The sequence below is a fragment of the Xenopus tropicalis genome, chromosome 4 (assembly GCF_000004195.4).
Source record: "Xenopus tropicalis strain Nigerian chromosome 4, UCB_Xtro_10.0, whole genome shotgun sequence".
NCBI lineage: Eukaryota > Metazoa > Chordata > Amphibia > Anura > Pipidae > Xenopus > Xenopus tropicalis.
In genome coordinates this window covers 32,798,264-32,823,230 of record NC_030680.2, presented here as the reverse complement: position 1 = coordinate 32,823,230, position 24,967 = coordinate 32,798,264, and the positions used below count along the sequence as shown (strand labels likewise).

Here is a 24,967-nt window from a genome sequence, read left to right as displayed (position 1 = left end):
GCAAATGTGATAAAGCCAACATTATATATACATTCTTGCTTGTACATAGTGTAACCAAATATATATAATATAAGGCTGAGTTGCAGCATCATAAATAGCATGTAGCTTTCTCTGTCTTTATGTTGGTACAGAAGAAAGAAAAATAATTGTATGGATATATCTGGAAATAAAAACTAGCAACCTTTTCCTATTCTTAAAACTAAAGATGGGTGCACTCAAGAAGATAAAGATGACCAATTTGGCCAGTTTATACCAAACCAGCTACATGTTGGTTTTTTTATAGCAATCTCCTCTGAATCAAGCAGATTCTGATACAACACATCGTTAAATCCAAGTAGCCTGTGATTGCATGGGATGAGTAAATGATCATCTGCTATTTCTGGGCTCCCTACCCAGTACACTTGTTTAGGCAACTGCCAAAAGACTGAAACTGGGGCCTTTCAGGGAAACATAAAATTCAGAAAATGGTTTTCCCAATTTCCCAGTGTACCAGCCAGTACGTTTAGGGCTGGACGGGGCTGGCCAGGAAAAAAACCGGTGCGCCCTGGGCCCACTCCCTCTTCCCACTGCTAATTACAGGCACCTACACTCTCCCTCTCATTACGGCTGCAAGAAGGAAGTGCGGTAAATGGAGGCAGTACATAGTGGGGGGTAAGGGGAATGTAGCAGCTCTGGACTGGGTTAGGGGGGCCATCAGGCGGCAGCCTCAGTGAGCCAGGACACCCCAGTCCGACACTGAGTATATCCAGACATCTTGCATGCTGTTATACAGTACAACAAGCATCTAAGGTGACACACACAAAAAACTGAAACTACTAATAAAATTCTACATTGTGGTTAGGGTTGTCACCTTTTCTGGAAAAAAATACTGGCAATTTTTTCAATAAAAAGAATTGGCTTCAAGCATAACAATTTCCACTCAGGCCAGTAATATACAATACTGATTGTTGCGAAATACACACAGCAATAAGATAAAATATAAAGGACTATTAAGCAAAAAGCTATATTATGACAGTAATATATTTAAAACATCAGCCACTCAACTACCCTTTCATATAATGAAGTATTCTATATACCTGTAATCCACAGCGCAGCTAAAGAGATGAGTGTGCAATACTGTTATTACAGCAGGAGGACTGTAGCCTAAGATTGGTTCATCAACCACATCCAGGAAATCCAGGATCTGGGGAAAGGTTGAAGAAGAAACCAGGTTTAATGACAGGTGCAGCAGAGATTCAGATATATGGATAAAGGCCACTATCAGTTTTAATTAAGAGCTGTAGGTTTAATTCTTAGAACCTAAACAGAGAATACATGGATATATCATATTAAAAAAATATATATAAAATGTATTCTGATTACAAATCTTCTTGGGGGCTTGTTTAGGCACAATCCTAGCTGTCTACAAGCGATGTTAAGTTACCTTAAAGGGACTGATAAGAATACTGACAGGGCCACTATTAATGATGCCTGGAGCCTTTGCAGCAATGCCATCTTTAAGGATTTTAGCTGAACGGCTTTACTGCTTTTACTTTTATATTGCGTGCTCAACCAAACGGATAATTAAGGGACAGTGTACACAAACCTATAAACACTTCTTCTAAACATGAGCAAAGTCAACAGAACTTACCCTGAAAATACATGCTGCTTATAATTTTAACTTAAAAAAATGTATATTTCTTAGCTACTAGTAATAAAAAGCAGTAACAGAGCATTATTATGCTTTCACACTTACCATTGGTTAAGTTAGTTTAGGTATAGATAATGAGCTTTGTATAAAAACACCCCTCACCCTTTGTTGTGACTATTTTGACTCACAGATAACCTAATGGGCCATGTGACCCCAAGCCCGCTACCCCCGCTCATAACTATGGGCGCCAAAGCTTCCCCTCTCGACTTGGTCGTAAGAAGGAAGTGTTGTAAGCGGTATGCATCCCCATTATGCAGGGGGATTTATCTGTGCACTGGTTATACACTCACATCCATAAACCCATATTGACCTATCTATCCACCCACATACAGACCCATACTGACCTCTCTATCCACTCACATACAGACCCATACTGACCTCTCTATCCACTCACATACAGACCCATACTGACCTCTCTATACACTCACATACAGACCCATACTGACCTCTCTATACACTCACATCCAGACCCATACTGACCTCTCTATACACTCACATCCATAAACCCATGCTGACCTCTCTATACACTCACATCCATAAACCCATGCTGACCTATCTATACACTCACATACAGACCCATACTGACCTATCTATACACTCACATCCATAAACCCATGCTGACCTATCTATACACTCACATCCATAAACCCATACTGACCTATCTATACACTCACATACAGACCCATACTGACCTATCTATACACTCACATACAGACCCATACTGACCTATCTATACACTCACATACAGACCCATACTGACCTCTCTATACACTCACATACAGACCCATACTGACCTCTCTATACACTCACATACAGACCCATACTGACCTATCTATACACTCACATACATAAACCCATACTGACCTAACCATATATACCAACATCAATACTAACTGTAGATTTTAATATTACAATAGCCTTGGATACTATGCTTGCACCTTTTTCTAGAGAAAACAACCCCAACCTTGACAGTCTAACCTCATAGTTTAAATCTTCCATCCCCTTAACCAGTTTAGTTGCAGTCTCTGCACTCTCTCCAGCTCATTAATGTCCTTCTTAAGGACTGGAGCCCAAAACTGCACTGCATACTCACGGTGAGGCCTTACCAGAGACCTATAAAGAGGCAAAATTATGTTCTCATCCCTTGAGTCAATGCCCTTTTTTTATACAAGACAGCACTTTATTTGCTTTAGTAGCCATGGAATGACACTGCCTGGAATTAGACAACTTGTTTTCAAAAATCCTCAGATACTTTTCAATTAAGGATCACCCAAAACACTACCATTTAGTGTATAACTTGCAATTATAGTATTTCCAGCAAAGAGCATAACTTTGCACTTTTCAACATCGAACCTCATTTTCCAGTTTGCTGCCCAGTTTTCCAATTTAATCAAATCCCTCTGCAAAGTGGCAGCATCCTGCATGGAACTTATACTATAGTTTTGCACAATTTAGTATAATCAGCAAAAATAGAAACAGTACTTTCTATGCTGACCTCCAGGTCATTAATAAATAAGTTAAAAAGTAAACAACACTGGCCCAATTACAACCTGGATTCCAAAAAAGTTGGGACACTAAACAAATTGTGAATAAAAACTGAACGCAATGATGTGGAGGTGCCAACTTCTAATATTTTATTCAGAATAGAACATAAATCACGGGACAAAAGTTTAAACTGAGAAAATGTACCATTTTAAGGGAAAAATATGTTGATTCAGAATTTCATGGTGTCAACAAATCCCAAAAAAGTTGGGACAAGTAGCAATAAGAGGCTGGAAAAAGTAAATTTGAGCATAACGAAGAGCTGGAAGACCAAATAACACTAATTAGGTCAACTGGCAACATGATTGGGTATAAAAAGAGCTTCTCAGAGTGGCAGTGTCTCTCAGAAGCCAAGATGGGTAGAGGATCACCAATTCCCACAATGTTGCACAGAAAGATAGTGGAGCAATATCAGAAAGGTGTTACCCAGTGAAAAATTGCAAAGATTTAGCATCTATCATCATCAACTGTGCATAACATCATCCGAAGATTCAGAGAATCTGGAACAATCTCTGTGCGTAGAGGATCACCAATTCCCACAATGTTGCACAGAAAGATAGTGGAGCAATATCAGAAAGGTGTTACCCAGTGAAAAATTGCAAAGATTTAGCATCTATCATCATCAACTGTGCATAACATCATCCGAAGATTCAGAGAATCTGGAACAATCTCTGTGCGTAAGGGTCAAGGCCGTAAAACCATACTGGATGCCAGTGCAAAGAAGAAGCCATTTCTAAGCAAGATCCACAAGCTCAGGCGTTTTCACTGGGCCAGGGATCATTTAAAATGGAGTGTGGCAAAATGGAAGACTGTTCTGTGGTCAGACGAGTCATGATTCGAAGTTCTTTTTGGAAATCTGGGACGCCATGTCATCCGGACCAAAGAGGACAAGGACAACCCAAGTTGTTATCAATGCTCAGTTCAGAAGCCTGCATCTCTGATGGTATGGGGTTGCATGAGTGCGTGTGGCATGGGCAGCTTGCATAACTGGAAAGGCAGCATCAATGCAAAAAAAAAATATATTCAGATTCTAGAACAACATATGCTCCCATCCAGACGTCATCTCTTTCAGGGAAGACCCTGCATTTTTCAACAAAGACCACATTCTGCATAAATCACAACATCATGGCTGCGTAGGAGAAGGATCCGGGTACTGCAATAGCCAGTCTGCAGTCCAGATCTTTCACCTATAGAGAACATTTGGCGCATCATAAAGAGGAAGGTGCGACAAAGAAGGCCCAAGACGATTGAACAGTTAGAGGCCTGTATTAGACAAGAATGGGAGAGCATTCCTATTCCTAAACTTGAGAAACTGGTCTCCTCGGTCCTCAGACGTCTGTTAAGTGTTGTAAGAAGAAGGGGAGATGCCACACAGTGGTGAAAATGGCCTTGTCCCAACTTTTTTGGGATTTGTTGACACCATGAAATTCTGAATCAACATATTTTTCCCTTAAAATGGTACATTTTCTCAGTTTAAACTTTTGTTCCGTGATTTATGTTCTATTCTGAATAAAATATTAGAAGTTGGCTCCTCCACATCATTGCGTTCAGTTTTTATTCACAATTTGTTTAGTGTCCCAACTTTTTTGGAATCCGGTTTGTAGAAAATGTTCCATTTACCACCACTCTTTGTAATCTATCCTTCAGCCAGTTCTCTATCCAAGTACAAATATGTTCCAGGCCAATATTCCTCAATTTTATCATTAACTTTCTGTGCAGTACTGTATCAAATGCTTTAGCAAAGTCAAAGTAGATGACATCCACTGCCATTCCAGCTTTGAGGTTTCTGCTCATCTCCTCATAAAAGGAAATTAAATTAGTAAAAAACAAAAAAAAACACTGGAGCGCCAACCTAAACAGCTGGGGACCCAGAATGAGGGCCACTTTGTCAGATCAGGTGGTATGGTTGCTGCTGGTCAGGCTCTTTAGAGAAAAAAAAAAAAGAAGCTGCTCTGTGTCACACATGCTATACAGTGCATCCAGCGGTTAATCTTAATGGCTAATTTCCAGTTGAGCCTTGAACTGACACCACACTAAAGGTGGCCATACATGGACAGATTTTGGTTGCAGCTTCAGGCCAATTCGGCAGCTTATCTTCCCATTTATGGGCACCCCAGACGGGTCTAACCAACCGATATCTGTCCTATAATTGGCCAGATCTCGATCGGGCAAGTTTGATTTTCCCCGTCAGCTTGGGGACCGCATTGGCTTGTTTATGCGGTCCTCGGTCCGATGGCCCATATACTTGTAGGAACATTAGACATGCTTTGCACTGGAAGTTTTTAATATTAATTTAGTATTTAAAGTTATTAAGCGCATGAGTACAAAAGCTGGTCAGGCTCTTTAGAGAAAAAAAAAAGAAGCTGGTTTCATCCAAGCAACCTCTGTCCAGTTCATACATGTGTAAGGCAAGGAAGAATGCTACATTCATTGCTGGGAATTTGGGAGCAAGGTATTTAACTCACTGTAGTCCATATGCTGTACAACTGGTTGATAACATGCTTAATGTACTACAAGTTTGCTCTGTGTCACACATGCTGTACAGTGCGCATTCAGCGGTTAATCTTAATGGCTAATTTCCAGTTGAGCCTTGAACTGACACCACACTAAAGGTGGCCATACATGGACAGATTTTGGTTGCAGCTTCAGGCCAATTCGGCAGCTTATCTTCCCATTTATGGGCACCCCAGACGGGTCTACCCAACCGATATCTGTCCTATAATTGGCCAGATCTCGATCGGGCAGGTTTGATTTTCCCCGTCAGCTTGGGGACCGCATTGGCTTGTTTATGCGGTCCTCGGTCCGATGGCCCATATACCTGCCATTTAAATTTGATCATTTGGCCCTAGGGCCAAACGACTGAATTAGGCTGATATTGCCCATGGTAGGTGGGCATATCGGGAGACAATCGCACGGTGTATGGCCACATTAACTTGGTTGTTGTAACTGGTAAAGAAAAAAATGTAGAAACATTAGACATGCTTTGCACTGGAAGTTTTTAATATTAATTTAGTATTTAAAGTTATTAAGCGCATGGGTACAAAAGCATAAAATACTCACTTGACTGTGCCAGCTTTGGTAAGGCAATGCCATGTGGTGACGCAAGGTGGCACCATCGAGTCTCAAAGCCACCAGAAATTCCTTCCATTAAAGAAAAACAACAGATTTGAGCAGGTAGATACAGTACATTTGAACATGGAATGTACACAAATGCACTAAATCCCTGAAAGTAGCTATGGCTTTCCAGTTGTATTATGCTGCAATCTACAATGTATGTGCTATTATTCTAGAAACATTTGTTCTAGGATAGCAATGTTAGCATGAATAAAAAAAGTATAGACATTGCTGCATACCTTCACATTCTTAACAAGGTTTAGATCAATTCGAACTGCTAGTGAGAGCATCTTTTGATTCCGGTCTTTCCGAGCCCCTGAGAGTTGTGCAGAAACCCCCTCTTCAGAGAGGTAGATAGTTGGGTCCAGGTTTGTTGGGTGCAAAAATGTGGGTATTTCCAGACTAACAGGTGCCAAATAATCCTTTACAGTGGCTGGAAGAGACACAAGAGTTATTGCCTGTTACACAAGAATAACAAAAGTAGCCAAACTGTCCATTGCGGCTTAAAGACTGGAAAAATCTATGCAGGGAAAAATGCATATTGTATGGCAATTCCAAACCAAATGTTTTTAATTACACAATAATTTAACAATAACCAAGGGAACAGAAATGACTTCCTCAAATACATATTCAACTTAACATTAGGCACAAAAGGTGCTTTAAACCCTTTTTGAAATGAATCATTATAATGCAAAGTATGGTTCCAATTTACTTCAAGTATCTTTGCAGCATCCCACTCCCCCTACACTCTGCATGAAAGATTTTACCATTGCTGAACAGAATACTTTCACTGCTCTTTAATTTGATGTTAACTCTCACTTACTAAATGGTAGCAAAATGCAAAGTTAAAAGAAAAAAAAAAAACAACAAACATTTGTTGTTGCCCAAAATGCACCTTATTCCCTTATATTTAAATTTATATTTACCCTCTTCTTTTAATGCAAATGTGCAAAGAACTGACAACTAAAGTGATGCAACCTGTCACAACTTTTACCCCCATGTAAGAAGCAGTACATGGGAGGTCAATGGCCACCCATATGCACACCCCTTATATTTGCTCCATTCAATAAGCACTAGAAGCAGCATTTGGTGGATCCAAGACACAGCAGAAGCCCTGCACTTACCACTCGCCAAAGGATGGGCTGTCAAAGACTCAACCAGCACAAGGACACAGAACACAAATAATCTGTACAGAGCGGCATATCTGCTATGTATATTGAATGCTAAAGAATGAAATGCACTTAGTTCCCTTACAATTTTTACCCCCCATTTGTCTGGTGCAAATATAATTGTATTGTATTATGCATACTATCATAATTATTGCATTTTGTTGCCATTAGCAAATATAATGTTTACAACCCCACAATAATGGGTGACCAACTTTTGTCAAAGAGACCCTTGTGGCTACATATAGCGAAGGCGGCCTTTGGCCAATTTTGTACCCAGGCCCTTTTTGCTGGACACATTACCCAGCAGGTTTTCCTTACTGCCCAGCTTAGCACTGGCCCCCACATTGAGGAAAAGTTTCCTTACAGAAGCCTGTAGGACAGAACACTGTATTTGCTGAAGTTCACAGTTCTATCGACTTCTGTAAAAACTATAATTTTAGGTCAGAAGAGGTGGGGAAGGAATATTTTTTTTTTACCAACCCACCCACTAGGCTCAATTTTTTCAGACCTGTGATTGTTTTTTTCTGGGAAGAATACAGTTTGGCCAAAGAAAAGAAAAATATAGGAAAGCAATGATGGCTTCATAAGGCAATTGTTGTGTGTTTCCAGGTTTTTTTTTTTTATTCAACTCAGTGACTTGGTGTTATACTGTTCCTTTAAGACTTTACAAAAACAGACTGAATTTTAATACCTTTGTGATAGAGAGCTACACTCTCTGACTGGATACACAGGTAGCTAAGATCCTCTTTCCCTCTGTATTTAGATACGCTGAAAATGCATCCATTCTCTACATCCAAAACAACCTCTCCGTGGTGATCATCTAGTTTCTTAGCTCCTTCTCCCTATAAATTATGAGTTAATGAAAGATTAGCAGTGACATTATGTGCCCCAAATGGCAAAAATAAAACTCTGATAAGATTGAGTAAAAAAAAAAAAAAAAAAGGAATGAGAGAACAATATATATATATATATATATATACAGGTCCTTTTCAAAAAATTAGCATATTGTGATAAAGTTCATTATTTTCTGTAATGTACTGATAAACATTAGACTTTCATATATTTTAGATTCATTACACACAACTGAAGTAGTTCAAGCCTTTTCTTGTTTTAATATTGATGATTGTGGCATACAGCTCATGAAAACCCAAAATTCCTATCTCAAAAAATTAGCATATTTCATCCGACCAATAAAAGAAAAGTGTTTTAATACAAAAAAAGTCAACCTTCAAATAATTATGTTCAGTTATGCACTCAATACTTGGTCGGGAATCCTTTTGCAGAAATGACTGCTTCAATGTGGCGTGGCATGGAGGCAATCAGCCTGTGGCACTGCTCAGGTGTTATGGAGGCCCAGGATGCTTCAATAGCGGCCTTAAGCTCATCCAGAGTGTTGGGTCTTGTGTCTCTCAACTTTCTCTTCACAATATCCCACAGATTCTCTATGGGGTTCAGGTCAGGAGAGTTGGCAGGCCAATTGAGCACAGTAATACCATGGTCAGTAAACCATTTACCAGTGGTTTTGGCACTGTGAGCAGGTGCCAGGTCATGCTGAAAAATGAAATCTTCATCTCCATAAAGCTTTTCAGCAGATGGAAGCATGAAGTGCTCCAGAATCTCCTGATAGCTAGCTGCATTGACCCTGCCCTTGATAAAACACAGTGGACCAACACCAGCAGCTGACATGGCACCCCAGACCATCACTGACTGTGGGTACTTGACACTGGACTTCAGGCATTTTGGTATTTCCCTCTCCCCAGTCTTCCTCCAGACTCTGGCACCTTGATTTCCGAATGACATACTTTGGACCACTGAGCAACAGTCCAGTGCTGCTTCTCTGTAGCCCAGGTCAGGCGCTTCTGCCGCTGTTTCTGGTTCAAAAGTGGCTTGACCTGGGGAATGCGGCACCTGTAGCCCATTTCCTGCACGCGCCTGTACACGGTGGCTCTGGATGTTTCTACTCCAGACTCAGTCCACTGCTTCCGCAGGTCCCCCAAGGACAGGAATCGGTCCTTCTCCACAATCTTCCTCAGGGCCCGGTCACCTCTTCTTGTTGTGCAGCATTTTCTGCCACACTTTTTCCTTCCCACAGACTTCCCACTAAGGTGCCTTGATACAGCACTCTGGGAACAGCCTATTCGTTCAGAAATTTCTTTCTGTGTCTTACCCTCTTGCTTGAGGGTGTCAATGATGGCCTTCTGGACAGCAGTCAGGTTGGCAGTCTTACCCATGATTGCGGTTTTGAGTAATGAACCAGGCTGGGAGTTTCTAAAAGCCTCAGGAATCTTTTTAAGGTTTTTAGAGTTAATTAGTTGATTCAGATGATTAGGTTAATAGCTCATTTAGAGAACCTTTTCATGATATGCTAATTTTTTGAGATAGGAATTTTGGGTTTTCATGAGCTGTATGCCACAATCATCAATATTAAAACAAGAAAAGGCTTGGACTACTTCAGTTGTGTGTAATGAATCTAAAATATATGAAAGTCTAATGTTTATCAGTACATTACAGAAAATAATGAACTTTATCACAATATGCTAATTTTTTGAAAAGGACCTGTATATATATATATATATATATATATATATATATATATATATACACACACACACATACATACAGTATGTAGGAGGCTAGCTTCAGAATGATACATAACCTGAGCAAATTATTACAACTGGACAGTTAATTTGTTGTATACCAGTGTAGAAAAGTCCTAGGGGAGTTTTTATTAACACTGGAGACAAACATCACTGGTGATCAGGAATTAGATTTTAATGGTCCCATACAAGTTAGAAGACGAAAGCAAATGTCTGGTTGGTTGCTATGGGCAACATCACAAGTGATGTTTGTCTTCAATATTAATAAATACACACCCTAATGTACAGTTGAGGCTTATTCATCGAATACAAATTTGTTTGTGCAATAATTGCATATATTTAGAAGAAAGTTTGCCAGTTCAGCAACCACTCCTTCCCTTAGGTGCAAATGCCTGAATGGCCCGCCAAGCCTGACAGTACAGATCTTGCATGCATGCTTGTGTAGCATTGATCAGAACCATCTACCAAAAAATTGTTTTCGTAGCTCGAAGAAAAAGCACACAAGTCCACCCTCTCCACACTAGGCGACAACGGGCAGAAGCAGTTCTAGAGGCCCTGGCAGAGCCGTAAGTCCTCCACCAGGCCATACTAAAAGTCCCCTTCAGCATGACGGTGTGCCCCATGTGCCAGGTTATACGACCATAGGAAAAAAGCTATGCCACTTCACGAAGTGACACTAGGTTATCACATTGAATTCTCATCCCCCCTCCCTGCCAGTTCTTCATGTCCAGGCTTCCACACAAACCAGGCAAACATCCCTGCCTGATCAGTAGTCTCCTCCTCTCTGAGGTGGTCAGTCATACAACTGTCCCGCCAAACACGAGCATCATGTTGCTGTGGACCAGCCATCTCTCTATAGGCAAGTCCCTTGGGGAACCATGCTGGCACCTACTGACAACCGATGCGGGCATCTTCAGATGAGGAGCGGTACTAGAAGGTCGGTCATACAGGAATAATGGTGAAAAAGTTCTGCCGATCAATCTACTAGAGATCAGAGCAATTCATCTTGGTCTGACCCACTGGCAGCATGAGCCAACATAAACCAAGGTGGCATGAGGAGCAGAACAGCCATAAACAGTCAACCACATCTTTCACTGGGCAGAAGACAATCAAACTCAGCTGTCGGCTATCTACATTCCAAGCCTCCTAAACTGGAAGAATTTCTAAGCAGTCCTTGGACCCAAGTGAATGGTCACTAAAGGAGGAGGAGGAGAAGTCAAAATAGGAAGTCCCAGAGGTGGACCTTATGGCGACAAGGCAAAACCCCTTCCCCCCACTTTCTCTCATCCCCAGGACAATCAAAAAAGCTCTGAGGTGGCCACATCTGGTTTTTGGACCTTATAAACATATTGGTGACAGACCCTTGGGTCCTCCCTGCTCTGCTGGATCTGCTAACCCAAGGCCCAGTTTTGCACCCAAACCCAGCCAAGCATTAAATTGAAGGTGTGGCTCTTGAGACCCGGATCCTAAAGGGTTTCTCGGAGGCCGTGGTGTGCACCATGTGGGCAGCTTACAAAACTGCATACGTCAAAACCATCAAAGAAAGTGGATTTTGAAAAGTTCTCCTTTCCCAACATCCTGGAATTTCTTCAGGATGGCCTCTCCATGGGTTTGCGCCTGTTCCTCAAGTCATCCCAAGGAGGTGACTCTTCATTCCTTGGACCATTTCTGGGCCCTCAAGCTCTACCTCCACAGGCTTCAAAACATTTGTAAGTCAGACTCCCTGTTTATCGTTCACTCTGGTCCATGCCAAGGTACCCCACTGACCAAATCCTCTATGTCCCACTGGATCAAACAAGCCATCCAGCGAGCCTACACTGCCCCGGAGCCGGACACCTCCATCTGGACTCAAGGCCCACTCCACAAGGGGAATAAGCATGTCCTCGGCCTTTCGGAATCAAGCATCAGCAGAGCAGCTGTGCAAGGCAGTAGCATGGACTTCAATCGGCGCCTTCATCAAATTCTACCAATTTGACACTTTTACAGCATCTGACATCCTTTTGGCAGTAAGGTCCTCCAAGTCACAGTGAATTTTTGCCGCTTAGGCCTCTCCTTCTCACCCTACACTCAAGGCAGACAGTGGAGAAAAGGAGATTTTGTGTACTCACTGTTAAATCGCTTTCTCTTCAGTTGCCTGTATATGTTCCTTATTAGGTTATAACTTATTTCTTGCTGGGTTTACACTTCTGTTTACTTTGGCACAAATCTGAACTGGGGGTATAGCCAGTGGAAGACCAACTAGTTCTTCATTGGTTTTGTTGTGACCTGGCTCTAGTTGTACCAAATATACCCCACTGTTTCTGTGTCCCCCAAGGGACTGTAGAGAAAGAGATTTAACAGAAAGTACTCAAAAAATTTCCTTTTTTTGTAAGGAGGAAAAACAGTATAAAACAAAACTGCAGCACTGCACTGCAATAAAAAATTTGACGTGATTAAAAACATGGTGACATCTTTAAATATATAGGTGGAGAATAAACGGCAAATACTCAGTTCATTCTGAGGCTGTAAATTTAGGGTTCTGCTATATGGTTGTTTTGGGTACAGACATAGGCTAAAAATCAGAGACTCATAAAAAAACATGTTTGAGAAAATCCAGGTGCAAACTTATGATAACTCTAAGGAGCAAAGTGATTTATGCATGACTTTTCCCATCTGGCGAAGGTACTGTATTAAGCTTCTGCAAGGAGTCTAAAGAAAATGCATGTAAGTTAAACTATACTTTGCGTGCCACAGGAACCTCATAGTTCAGAATGAAGGCAAAATTTAACAACAGTTAGTAAAAGTTAATGTGACCTTGGCTTCTGTCCAGGCTGTGATTCGGCCCTTTAATATTGTAACAGAAGCCGAAAAGTAGCTTTGACCGTCTTGAGCTCCTCGTCTGTGCCTTGCTGCTTCATCCACTGAGTAGAAGTGGGAGTCTTCATCATCAGAGTCAGAGTCTAATAAAGCAGAAAGCAAAATAAATAGAAATAAAAAAACAGTGAAGTGGGTAGGCAATGATAGACACTGCTTCCTGTCATTTCATGTAATCCTTCTCTAAAGTAACTATAATTAATTATATGTGGCAATTCAGGAACTTATAGAGTTTATATAATCGCATAAGATATGACTGCTTACACTTTGCAGATATCCAAATTGATCTATTGCAAATTAAATTCAGGGATTGTCTACATATATTTCTCAAAACAAACATGAGATGGAAATAAGCAAAACAGCCCTTTTCACAGTGGGATTAATGTTATGGAGGATATTTGCACTGAAATTAGAAGGCAAGCAAAGTGGAATTAGAAGGCAAGAAAACCTGTGCCCCCTCCCCAACTAAGGTAAATTTAACTATTGTGTATTTTAAGACACAGTTGCTCAGACTGAATACTTTGAAATATATGGACAGACTATCCAAGTTGTATGGTAAGGGGATGGGGGACTTTTTTTTTTTAGTAGCTTTATGTATAGGATGTCATAATAACCTTAACAGACTGATAAGGGTGAGCATAGAGGATCCCTTTTATGAATGAATTTTGGTCACATCCTCAATGCATCCCTTTCCAATGGTTTAAACCTGTTTAGCGGTGAACACAACTCTCCCTTTTGCTAAAGTTTACACAGGAGCAGTGTCCATCATTTCCAGTGGTATCCAATAAAAAGAACAAGCATCAGGGTTTTTATCTTGGAAAGCAAGTTGCAGGTATAATTTAGTCCCTGTGAAAATGTCTTAGAATTCTTAATAAATCAGGGGATCCTCTGCCTGAGAGTTTAAAATTGTAAGGCCCCATTCTAACAAAGCTGTGGTTGTTTTCTCACTGCCATTTGGTTGTCTGGGTAACTTGGGCTGCACAAAAAAACTTGAGCAAAATATAGTTTTCATTTTCTGCTCACCTAGTTTAAAGGCTGACTTGCACATACGGAAGGTGTCTTGTTGATAGTTGGATGTTGTGTGGGGCTCAGCAGACAGCAGGGAGTCAGAGATGGAGGCCCCCAATTCAGGCACCGGCTCCCACATCAATAGATCATTACACAGTCTGTGGGAAACCAGAATCAATTAGGAACATATAAAATGAAAGAAAAGATTTGAAAGAAAAATAAATCAATACCTGTTGTATAGACTCTCATATACCTCCTTACTGGGGAAAAAGACATGAGCACGGGGCAAAGTAATTTCCAGAGTGTACTGTGAGGAGGCCAAGGTTACATGCTGAAAATCTGCCATCTCATTGGGATCAGCAGGGATCACCATCTTATGGAAAGTACAATGAAAAACAAATCGATAAAAAACAGAAGATAAAGCTGTCTGTTTCATGCATTTAAGGCTTGTATGGATTATCTTTTACCAGCATGCATTTCAGATTGCTGTTTTAGTTTTACATCATGTATATGTAAATAATGGCGCTATTTTTCTTTCTCCACTGAATGTATTGGCAGTTTTCTATTCAGGGGATAACATTTACAAAAAATAGGGTTTTAACATAGGTCTCACCTCTTCTGTCTCAAACATTGTTCTCTTTGAAGAGAAAGGGGAAGGCTCAGGTTGTTTCAGCTCACAGGGACTCTCCACAGAGGGATGGTCAATATCATCAATTTTGTCCTGGGCCAGGTACCAGGGAGAAACCTTACTTTGAGGAAGGATGGCCACCAAGATACTGCAGAGTTAGATAGATAATTCAATAAGCCCTATTGCATGTTGAGAAATTAAGTGACAGTGGCAATCTAAATGTGCTACGGATCTTTTAAAATAAAAGGGATAGTATTACAGGACTTACCTAGGAAAGATGAATTTCTTGCCTCCTGCTTTAGCCAAGGGATCAGCTCCTTTGCTGACCCTGATGCAAGGTACGTTCAGCTTCTCTCCATCAGTGTACACACCTGATATTGATAAATGAAAGCAGATGAAAACCAAAAATATTTCCTTCAATGCAGAACATTTCAGAGGCATGTTGAATGCAAGTCATCATGCCACAGTATTATACTCTCCAACTTGAGTGCTAGTTTGATGCACAAATTAAGGGTGGGGTAGGGCACCTATTGTACCTCCCCTTCGCTGCTCAGTAATATAGCACTGAGAAACACAAACAACGTGGTATTCATGAGGGCAGCTGCATGTCTCTAAGCTCCAAAATGGAGCACAGGGACCTATGTCAATTCAAGTAGCAAGGAAAGCAGTGTGGAAAAAAATGGTGGACTGGGTTCATGTTTTTGCTCTTTGCACACTGCCCTCCTGTTACCAAATGAGCCCTTATGTCTTACCATGCAGATCACTAAACGTTATTTCTATCTTTCTGGCTTCGTCTGTGCCGGTTTTTGACTGACTGTGAATATCCAAGTCAGCAACTTCCATTTGTAAACAATCCTTCCTCACTGCTTTCTCTGCCCAAGGTCGTCGCTCTAAACTTGGCCTCAGGTCTGGTACTGGAAACTGAAGACATATATGAGACTTTGAAGCTACCACACGGATTTCCATGTCCTCAGATGATTGGGGGACATCTGTCTGAGGAGAAAAAAAATTAAAAAAAATAAAGATTCATTATTAAAAAAAATTACCATATTACTTGGAACATTGAAATAATGGAAAATAGTAGACACAGATGCCTAGGTAATTAAAACCATAGGGATTGTGATTATCACAAATGTTTAATGTCTATGGTTACAGAATATGGCAACTGCACGATTGCACAGGATTTACTCCACTTATCTTCCTTTTATATTATGCTCATGAGACAGAGGGTCTTATTTACTGCTTTGACAAAGCTTACCTTCTATTAATATTTACGTTTACCATAGAAATATAAATTTAAGATGGTATAATGCTTGCATTGGCAGAGTTAAGGCTGTATATTTTCCACCGATCCTAGCAGAGAAAATACACTAAGCAGTTACTGCTTATAAGTATGAATCTAATATGCAGAAAGGAATACTTTAAAGTGCTTTTTGATTTTATGTTTCACTGTGTACTCCTTTAGTTACCATGTGTAGATCATTTTGGGAATATGACTCCCGACAGGCACCGTTCTGAAAGATGGATCCCAACCGGTCTAACAAACCCAAATCGATATCAGTCTGAAACTCTTCCAGTTCAACCAGGATCTCAGAACTCACTTTTATCTCCTGTTTTTTACGGCTGCTCTGAGATAGGAGGAAGAGAAATAAATGAGAGACATATAGGTTAGAAAGAACAGTACAAGAACAGTACAAAACACAAATTGCATAGAATGTTAAGAGAAGTGGTCATCAAAAAAAGACCTGAATATGGATAAAACATACAAACATGGATTCAATACAGGATTCATTCAAATAGAGGGTAAGTACAAAGAGTGGTAAGATAAAGAGAGCCCAGAGTGCAGTGTAATACTCACTCTGGTGGGTGTCTTCTGACTGCGTTTGTAGTGTATCTGCGCACAGGGTCGAGAGGAGGTGGAAGGACTACAGAAGGTCATTAGCTAAAAAAAAAAAAAGAATACAGGAGGCAAGCAGTCATGAGAAATGGTACTATATTCACAATTAGTGATAATCAAATATGTTGTGTTTTACTTCACCTCAAAATGATAATAAGTCTCAAAATACTGAAGTCAATAGGCAACATTTTTTTGTTTAGACACGCAGTGATTAGTGTGTTGTGGCGATTAATCCACGTAGCGAAAAACCGTGATTAGTTGCAGCGACTTATACAGTATACGATGGTGGGAAAGTCGCTGCGATTTGTTGCCGCAATGGCTTTTTTAAAAGGCTAGTCACTCCATGTGTCTTTGCCTTAAGTGTGTGACATATTTTTCACCCATTGGAGTCTATGGCCTTTTTGTCGCAGCCTGGGATAGCCAATGTGTATTTTTACATACAAAGAAAACATGTTATCAGTATATGGTGATTTGCACAGATAATGGTGAGGGCAGATGTATGAACTTCGTAAATAATTTAAAAGGTGATATGCAAAGGTGACTTTTTTGCAGGTGGAAAGGCACTTAGGGGAGATTAGTCACCTGCAATAGCCAAGATTAACCAAGGGCGACTAATCTCCCCTTGGGACATTCACCCTTAAGGTGGCCATACACGAGCAGATCCGCTCGCTTGGCGATGTCGCCAAGCGAGCGGATCTTCCCCCGATATCCCCACCTACGGGTGGGCGATATCGGGGGGCATTTAGGTTAAAAAAAAATAATCCGATCGTTTGGCCCTGGGGCCAAACGATCGGATTATGTCGGCGGCAATGGGGCAGTCGGATCGGGGACCGCATCAACGAGCCGATGCGGTCCCCGATCCGACCAGATTTTCTAACCTGGCCGATCGAGATCTGGCCAATTTCAGGCCAGATCTCGGTCGGCCAGGCCGCTCTGCTCTCCCCATACACGGGCCGATTAGCTGCCGAATCGGTCCAAGGGACCGATATCGGCAGCTATAGTCGGCCCGTGTATGGGGACCTTAAGTGTGGGGTTATTTACGAGTATAAAAATATGCATGCCACCAGTGGGACTATGTTAAGTAAATACTGACGAGAGAAAAATCTTCTAAGCTTCTAGTGCAAGAGGCTAATACGATATATCTGATAAAGTCATTGTCATGTCAAAAAAATGGCCACTTTGCCGTTATACAGTATGACATGTCCTTAAATAGAAGGCATCCATATTCATATTTAAATCTACTGTAAAGCTTATTTCCATCAACTGCATTATGCAATCATTATTTAACTTTACCTTAGTGTATTCTGTATTCTTTGTCCTTCTGGATGTTGACTCTCCTTGCCGCAGACATTCCAAAATCTCTAGCCTACCACAACTAAGGTCAACACTACTCTGATGTGTCCCTCCACCAACTCTCTGCTCGCACACCAACTGAACTGCAACCGCTGTTACTCTGTGGTACGAAAAAAGCAGGAGGGGTAAATCAAAAAGAAAACATGGGGTATGTTTTAAGTGATTATGCAGAACCCAAAAAATGTAATAGCCAAGACCATTCTTAATGTTTTAAGTACAGGTATGGGACCCATTATCCACAATGCTCGGAACCTGGTGTTTCCTGGATAAGGGGTCCATTTTTAAAAATGTGAATTATTGGATTAAAATGGAGTCTATGGGAGATGGCCTTTCCGTAATTTGGATAAGGGGTCCAATACCTGAACAGTAAGAATGCAATGTCTAACCTATGTGGTTTAGGTCCTTCCTATGAACTATTTTATTAAGGATGTGTAAAAGTCTTGAGTTAATCACGGCTCAGTGAAGCAGTCTCACGTCTTAGTGATATACTAGTATGTGCTGGTCCCTCTTTGTTAAAAGCACTGAACAAAATATAAGGAATGCCAGTTAAGGCTTATACAGGTATCAGCATGTACAATAATATAACTTCTGTGTGTAATTATAAAATTTGCTGTATTTTAATATACTTAATTTATTTTCTTTTGTTGCATTACTTGCCTTATTCTGCATCAATATGAGGCCTCAATGTGCTCATGTGCAGGGGGGGGGGGAGGAGGGAGGAATATTAAATATCTACAAATGCAAACTGACACTTCCAGGAAATTTATAGTCCTTGTCTCCAAACCATACTAAGTTAGTATTCTGTTTTTGAACTGCAAAGCTCACCTCATTTTAATTAAATATCTTGTCCTATACTGAAACCAGAAATGAATATTTGTGCAGCAGTAGTTCATAAGTATTAAAAGCTATACCTGACAGGTTGAGATGAGGCAGTCAGGTTGGCAAAACAGTCAGGTTTAGGAACTTTCAATAACAATTACTTACAAAAGCAGCCCTATCAGGGATAAACAATCAAGATAACCTATAGGTAACTTTTCATGTACATTAAAATGGCCATACATGGCTCAACCTGCTATCTGACCAACTGGCTCTGGGTCAAATAGACAGAAATTGTACAACAGGCCATACATGTGCATGACCACCTTTGTGTTGTTTCATTCATTGGGGCCGACCACTCCAATGACAGGAAAATCAGCCACAGCAGCCAAACTGCCCAGCTTATCTAACCTTAGTTCACTCCTGAACTTTGCTTAGTAAAACAGTAGAAAACATGTGTCAGAAAATGCCATATACTTCTGGAATTAGCACCCTCTGCTGTCAATTAGAAATCTGGCATATCTGGCACCAGATTCCTTTATTCCTTTTTTGTATTCTTACCGGATATTGCTCAAATGGCAAGCTTTCTCAAACTGCCCACGGAGGTGGCTGAAGTCTCTTCCACTAAAAGCCGAATCTTTAAAGTAGCCCAGTTCTCTGAAGAAATGTCTGGCAACCTCTGGACAGGCAGGGTCTTCTTGAGGGCTGATATAAGTAGAAATGTGGGGGACAGTGACTGTAAGGCCACCAAGAGTCAATCGTAGTAACATCTCAGGTTTAAGGAGCTCCATGGAGGGAGGATGAGAAGATTTACCTGACAATGTAATGACAAATCATAAGATAACCTGTTTTGCTTAGTGTAGCAAATTTATGAAGCAAGATGTAACACATAAGCAGAAACAAGAATATTATATATAATATATATATATATATAAGGTGCTTGAGAGAGGGTCAGCACTCACAGGACTCATATAAACAAATTATTTTTATTAAAGAGGAGACTCCTCTGTTTATATAAGTCCTGTGAGTGCTGACCATCTCCAAAGCACCTTCAACATTATTTGGACCTGCACCCAATATCATATATACATATCCAAAGTCTCCTGTCAATAAAGGAAGTTACATTAATTACAAGTTATTAGAGTTATAAGGGTTGGGTTGAGAATACCAGTGCAATATAATTGCCATGCAATTTTGGGTTTGGGTGTGGTAGTCACACGCAATTCTTAGTGGTTTGTTATTTTAAATGAAAGGTAGCACACCTGATTGGCTTGGGGATCAATGCTGGGGATTTAAGAAAGATGTACTGGAATTCAGACAGGTAGCAGAGAGGAAAAATCTTGCCCAATGGAAGAGAATCGTATACTGGGCTGAGTTTAAAGGGGATAATATTGGACTTTGCCTCTTAAACACTAATGCAAAAGTCCTGGCAAGCATCCTCTCAACCAGAGATGAGTGCTTTACATTAGATTTTGTGTTCCCAAACCAATGCAGCTTTTTGTTGGAAAGATCCATGAACGTCACCCGCACAGATATTTTATAGATCTCTCTGTCACAGGGGAAGTGGGCTTTAGGCAGCATGAACTAAATACAGCCAAGTCCTTACCTAGTTTGTAGATAACTACAATGACAGCATCAGAGAATAGAGGAAACCTCACAGGCTTGCTGGAATGTTTAGTAGTAGCTATGTGAGATCTAATTGTCTAAATGGATATTACTTATCCATGGGCACACTAGCTGTCTTAACTACTCACACTGGAAAAACTGCATTGCATTTCTAAATTATTTTTTTTCAATTCTTGGCTCAACTTTCTTAATGATATAAATATTAAATAAAATCAGATATGACTGATCCAGAGCTTTGCTGAACTGACAGGGAAGAAGCCCACATCTGAAATCTCTATATTCATGTTATATGACTTTAGCATACATAAGGTAACTTCCAGAAAAAAAAATCATGTCTTAGTTTTATGAAGGAGAAGAGAATTCTAATGACAAATCAAAAAGAGACAGGCTGTCAGTAAGTATGAAGCTGTAACACATGTGAAAGGCTCACCTGGAAGTTTGTGCAAATTTTGTGGCAGGGTGGCAGAAAATGGAGTTCGTCCATACTTCCTGGGGCTGCTCAACATTATCTAGAGAATCATAGTAATTCAGTACGAAGCACAATTAGATCTTTACTCTTATGTCACACACTTAATATGGGTAAGTGTTCAGTTTATGAAAAGAGAGAACTATTTTAAGAGCACACAGGTGGAAACAATCTCTGCAAGTGACACGCCAGTGTCTTAAGCACTTTGACACAAGAGGTTCTTATGTTCCTTTAACTAAAATACAGGTATGGAGAATCCAGAATCCTCGGGACCTGGATTTTTCTGGATAAGGGATCTTTCCATAATTTGTATCTTCATAGCTTAAGCTTACCAAAAAAAAAAAATCATTGAAACATGTACCCGTTTCCTAATTATGTAGTAAATGATCTGCAGAAGGTAGCGGGCATAGTGATGCCCTATGTGGCATAACCTTATAACATCTAATTAAGTTGCTTAGTTCTAATAACAAGATATTTATGGAAAAGGACACAAAGTATTTTCATACCCCAGGAGTTAGAGATGGAATCTGTTGGCTGCTATAATCACTGTACATAGAAGATTCCAGGTCTATGTCTGATAACTCATTTGCAGATCTGATTGAAGTCATGCTGTTTGTCATAGCTGCCATAGAGTAAAACATATCTACAAAATCAAAATAATATGTATTATTTTTATGTACAGGATTAAAAGGTGATTTTACTTTATTGCACACTACAGGGTAATTCTTGTAAAAGCTTAATTTATATTTCCAGTGTCATAAGAATGTAAGAAACCAAAGATCCATGGTATATAAACATCAAAAGGAGTTAGTAAGTTGAGTGTTCATGTCGACAGCAGATTGAATCCAGTGGAAGTCAAAAAAAGGTTCTTACAGTTTTCCATATATGCCCTGATATCTTTGGACAGATGGCTGATTTAGACCCAAAGACCTCACCATTTGGGAATCTTGAGCTACTTAAGCAAGGAAGGAAATTCACCATTAAAATCTAGCTAGTATGAGACGTGCACATCGGATGGCCAAAGGGAAGTAAAGAGGCTCTGCAGCTCTGTGGCTTCTTTTCACATAAACCAGAAATACTAGTTTATGTCCCCTGATACAGCATACGAGTACCAAATATGTTGGAACATGCATGGCCAACAGAGTACAGTGTCAGGTCTGGTAAAAGGTGTAGTGGAAACATCTAATACACAAGTGCAATTTAATATTTATGATATATAAGAGAAAAATATGAAGAGTTTATTCTCTCCACATACATATATCCTACTTTACTGTTAATTCAAGACACAATACAGAGAAAGGACAAAAATGTTTACCTCCATTCTCAATAGTCTGGAAAGGTACAAGTTCAGGATCTGGCACAAAAAGAGATCCAGGGCCACTTTGCAGTTGCTGGTTCAGATCTTGCTCTATGAGCTTTAAATCCTCCAGGTCCAGAGGTCGGCTCTTCAAAAGCTTTTCTCTGATAGCACTTGATTCTGAGGATGTAATATAAAATTATTAGAAAATCCTCTCCCCATTGCAAACAAATAAACTAGTATATATAACATCCATACAACAGCACCACTTGCACATCCACCTATCTGTGGGGGGTTAATGCTCCTTTCAAAAATTTGATGCACGGATGGTCACAATAAATGTGGTAAGCCCCCGTCTGTATGTTATAGAGTGTGTGCAGCTCCATGTAGGTTGTGCAGCACTGTATACTTGTTAGAAATTCCATTAAAGGAACAGTAACACTAAAAAATGAAAGAGCTTTAAAGTAATAAATATATAATGCACTGTTGCCCTGCACTGGTAAAACTGGGGTGTTTGCTACAGTAACATTACTATAATTTATATAATAAGCTGCTGTGTAGCCACGGGGGCAGCCATTCAAGCTGGAAAAAAGGAGAAAAGGCACAGGTTACATAGCAGATAACAGATAAGTTCTGTAGAATACAATAGTGTTTTATCTGTTATCTGCTATGTGCCTGTGCCTTTTCTCCTTTGAATGGCTGCCTCCATGGCTACATAGTAGCTTATTTATATAAATTATAGTAGACTTTCTGAAATAAACACACAACTTTTACCAGAGCAGGGCAGCAGCACATTATATTTTAGTTACTTTAAAACACTTTAATTTTTTGGTGTTACTGTTCCTTTAACATAAAGACACCTTTAGAATTAGTGGGACTCACCAGAAATACTTAAGGCATCCAAGATTTCTTGTAGGTTACTTATTTGACGTGGTGTAAGAAACAAATGCACAGATCCGATTTTACCATCTATATCCAGCTATCAATGAAAAAAACACAGTAAAGAAATATATATATATCAATTATTACAATAAAGATATGGCACCTTTTTCAAAGCTGCATTTATTATTTCGTTAAGTTCATGAATGCTATAATGTAGTAGTTCACCTTTGGTCCTGGAAAAAGGTCATTTTGCTTCAGTTTGATGGTAAGCTCTGTGCACCCAGAGCAGCTGCCAATTTGTTGGATAGGGGAAGGTGCAGGTTGTGGCTCCTCAGGCCAGCTGGGAGTTTTAGAGGGTTGCACTGGCTCAGACTCCAGGGGATTCTACAAAAAAAGAATGATGCTGAATTACTTTAGCTACAATATCTCTTTATTCTAGCTGGATGGAGTTTAATTCAGAAAGTTCTAGAATGTTATTAACTTCCTGTCCCAGTGGGGGAAATTAATATATTAATGTACAATATATTTATAAACATAGTTACCGCTAGATGAAAACACAGTGGATATAAAAAGTCTACACATCCCTGGTAAAATGTCAGGTTCCTGTGCTGTACAAAAATGAGACAAAGATTTCAGAACTTTTTCCACCTTTAATGTGACCTATAAACTGTACCACTCAATTGAAAAACACATTCATAATCATGTTAAATAGGAGTCAGAATACACCTGCCATTATTTGAAGTGCGTCTGATTAACCCCAAATAAAGTTTAGCTGCTCTAGTTGGGTCTTTCCTGACATTTTTTAGTCCCATCCCACAGCAAAAGGCATGGTCCACATAGAGTTTCCCAAGCATCAGAGGGATCTCATTGTTATATCAGACAGAAGAACGGGTACAAAAGAATTTACAAGGCATTAGATATACCATGGAACACAGTGAAGACAGTCATCATCAAGTGAAGAAAATATGGCACAACAGTGACATTACCAAGAACTGTACGTCCATCCAAAATTGTTGAATATAATAGTCTGAATCCTTTCACCCCATATGCAATACAAATCATAGGGCAAGAATTCAAACAAGTGAAAATGCTCAGTACTGTTGCTGAGCTGCCTTGAATATTACCACTTTAAAATGGCAATTTCTTAACAAGCAGTTAGCTTCCCTCCATGCCATTGGAGTGTGGAAGGAAAACAAAGGCCATCATACAAAGAAATCAGGACCCCAGTTCCTTAATAAGGCAGATATGCTAACCACCCAGTCAGTGTCACCCAGTTTAGTTAGAAGCAGACAAACTGGCAGAGATGATTGTGTCCTAGTACACTCAGCTGTAGTTAGGAAATAAAAGCAGTACATTTGGCCAGAATCCATAAAAATGGCAATGATCCTTCACAGGCATTATTTGGACACGAACAGAAATATAAAGGTCCAATTTAACATATTATAAGCATGCATTTATAAAATACAAACATGTTTCCCAGTGTTGTACATTAAAGGAGAAGGAAAGGTAAAAGCTAAGTAAGCTTTATCAGAAAGGTCTATGTAAATACAGCCATAAGCACTCACAGAAATGCTGAGTCCTCTATCAAAAGAAACACAGGATTTCTTGTCTTCTTTTGTGTATACATGTACTTTGATATCTGACTTCCTCTCTCAGAAAAATCCTTCATTCCTTCAGTCTGTGCAGCTCTCTTCTCTCTCCCTTCTCCTGCTCCCCCTCTCATCAGAATGTGTGATCTATGCTACCAACTGCTAGAGCTGCACCAGGAAGCTACCGAGAGAAAGCTAAAATGGCAGCTTAACTAGACAGGGAAGATTGGGAGGAAGCGACAGACAGGGCTTACGACTATCTGATCTCTACAAGAGACAGGTTAATCCAGTTCAAAATCATACACAGGCTCCATTTGACCCCTCTACGTCTATATCGTATGGGAATCCGCAACTCATCCCATTGCCCTAAATGTGGTGCCCCTGAGGCCAACTACCTCCATTTAATGTGGTCATGCCCACAAATACATCACTTTTGGAAT

General features: G+C 40.1%; 1 protein-coding gene across 1 annotated transcript in view; it reads right to left on the bottom strand.

The window, feature by feature from the left end:
* Window positions 1-24,967, bottom strand: part of atg2a (autophagy related 2A) — a 51,679-nt gene that overhangs the window by 15,950 nt on the left and 10,762 nt on the right. The window contains 19 exon segments of the mRNA NM_001079186.1: window positions 1,077-1,183; window positions 6,293-6,373; window positions 6,586-6,779; window positions 8,207-8,357; window positions 12,906-13,051; window positions 13,989-14,131; window positions 14,204-14,346; window positions 14,587-14,749; window positions 14,870-14,972; window positions 15,354-15,594; window positions 16,071-16,229; window positions 16,460-16,543; window positions 17,792-17,951; window positions 19,229-19,481; window positions 20,724-20,802; window positions 21,266-21,402; window positions 22,075-22,236; window positions 22,939-23,035; window positions 23,164-23,322. Coding sequence (NP_001072654.1) covers window positions 1,077-1,183; window positions 6,293-6,373; window positions 6,586-6,779; window positions 8,207-8,357; window positions 12,906-13,051; window positions 13,989-14,131; window positions 14,204-14,346; window positions 14,587-14,749; window positions 14,870-14,972; window positions 15,354-15,594; window positions 16,071-16,229; window positions 16,460-16,543; window positions 17,792-17,951; window positions 19,229-19,481; window positions 20,724-20,802; window positions 21,266-21,402; window positions 22,075-22,236; window positions 22,939-23,035; window positions 23,164-23,322 — 2,762 coding nt within the window.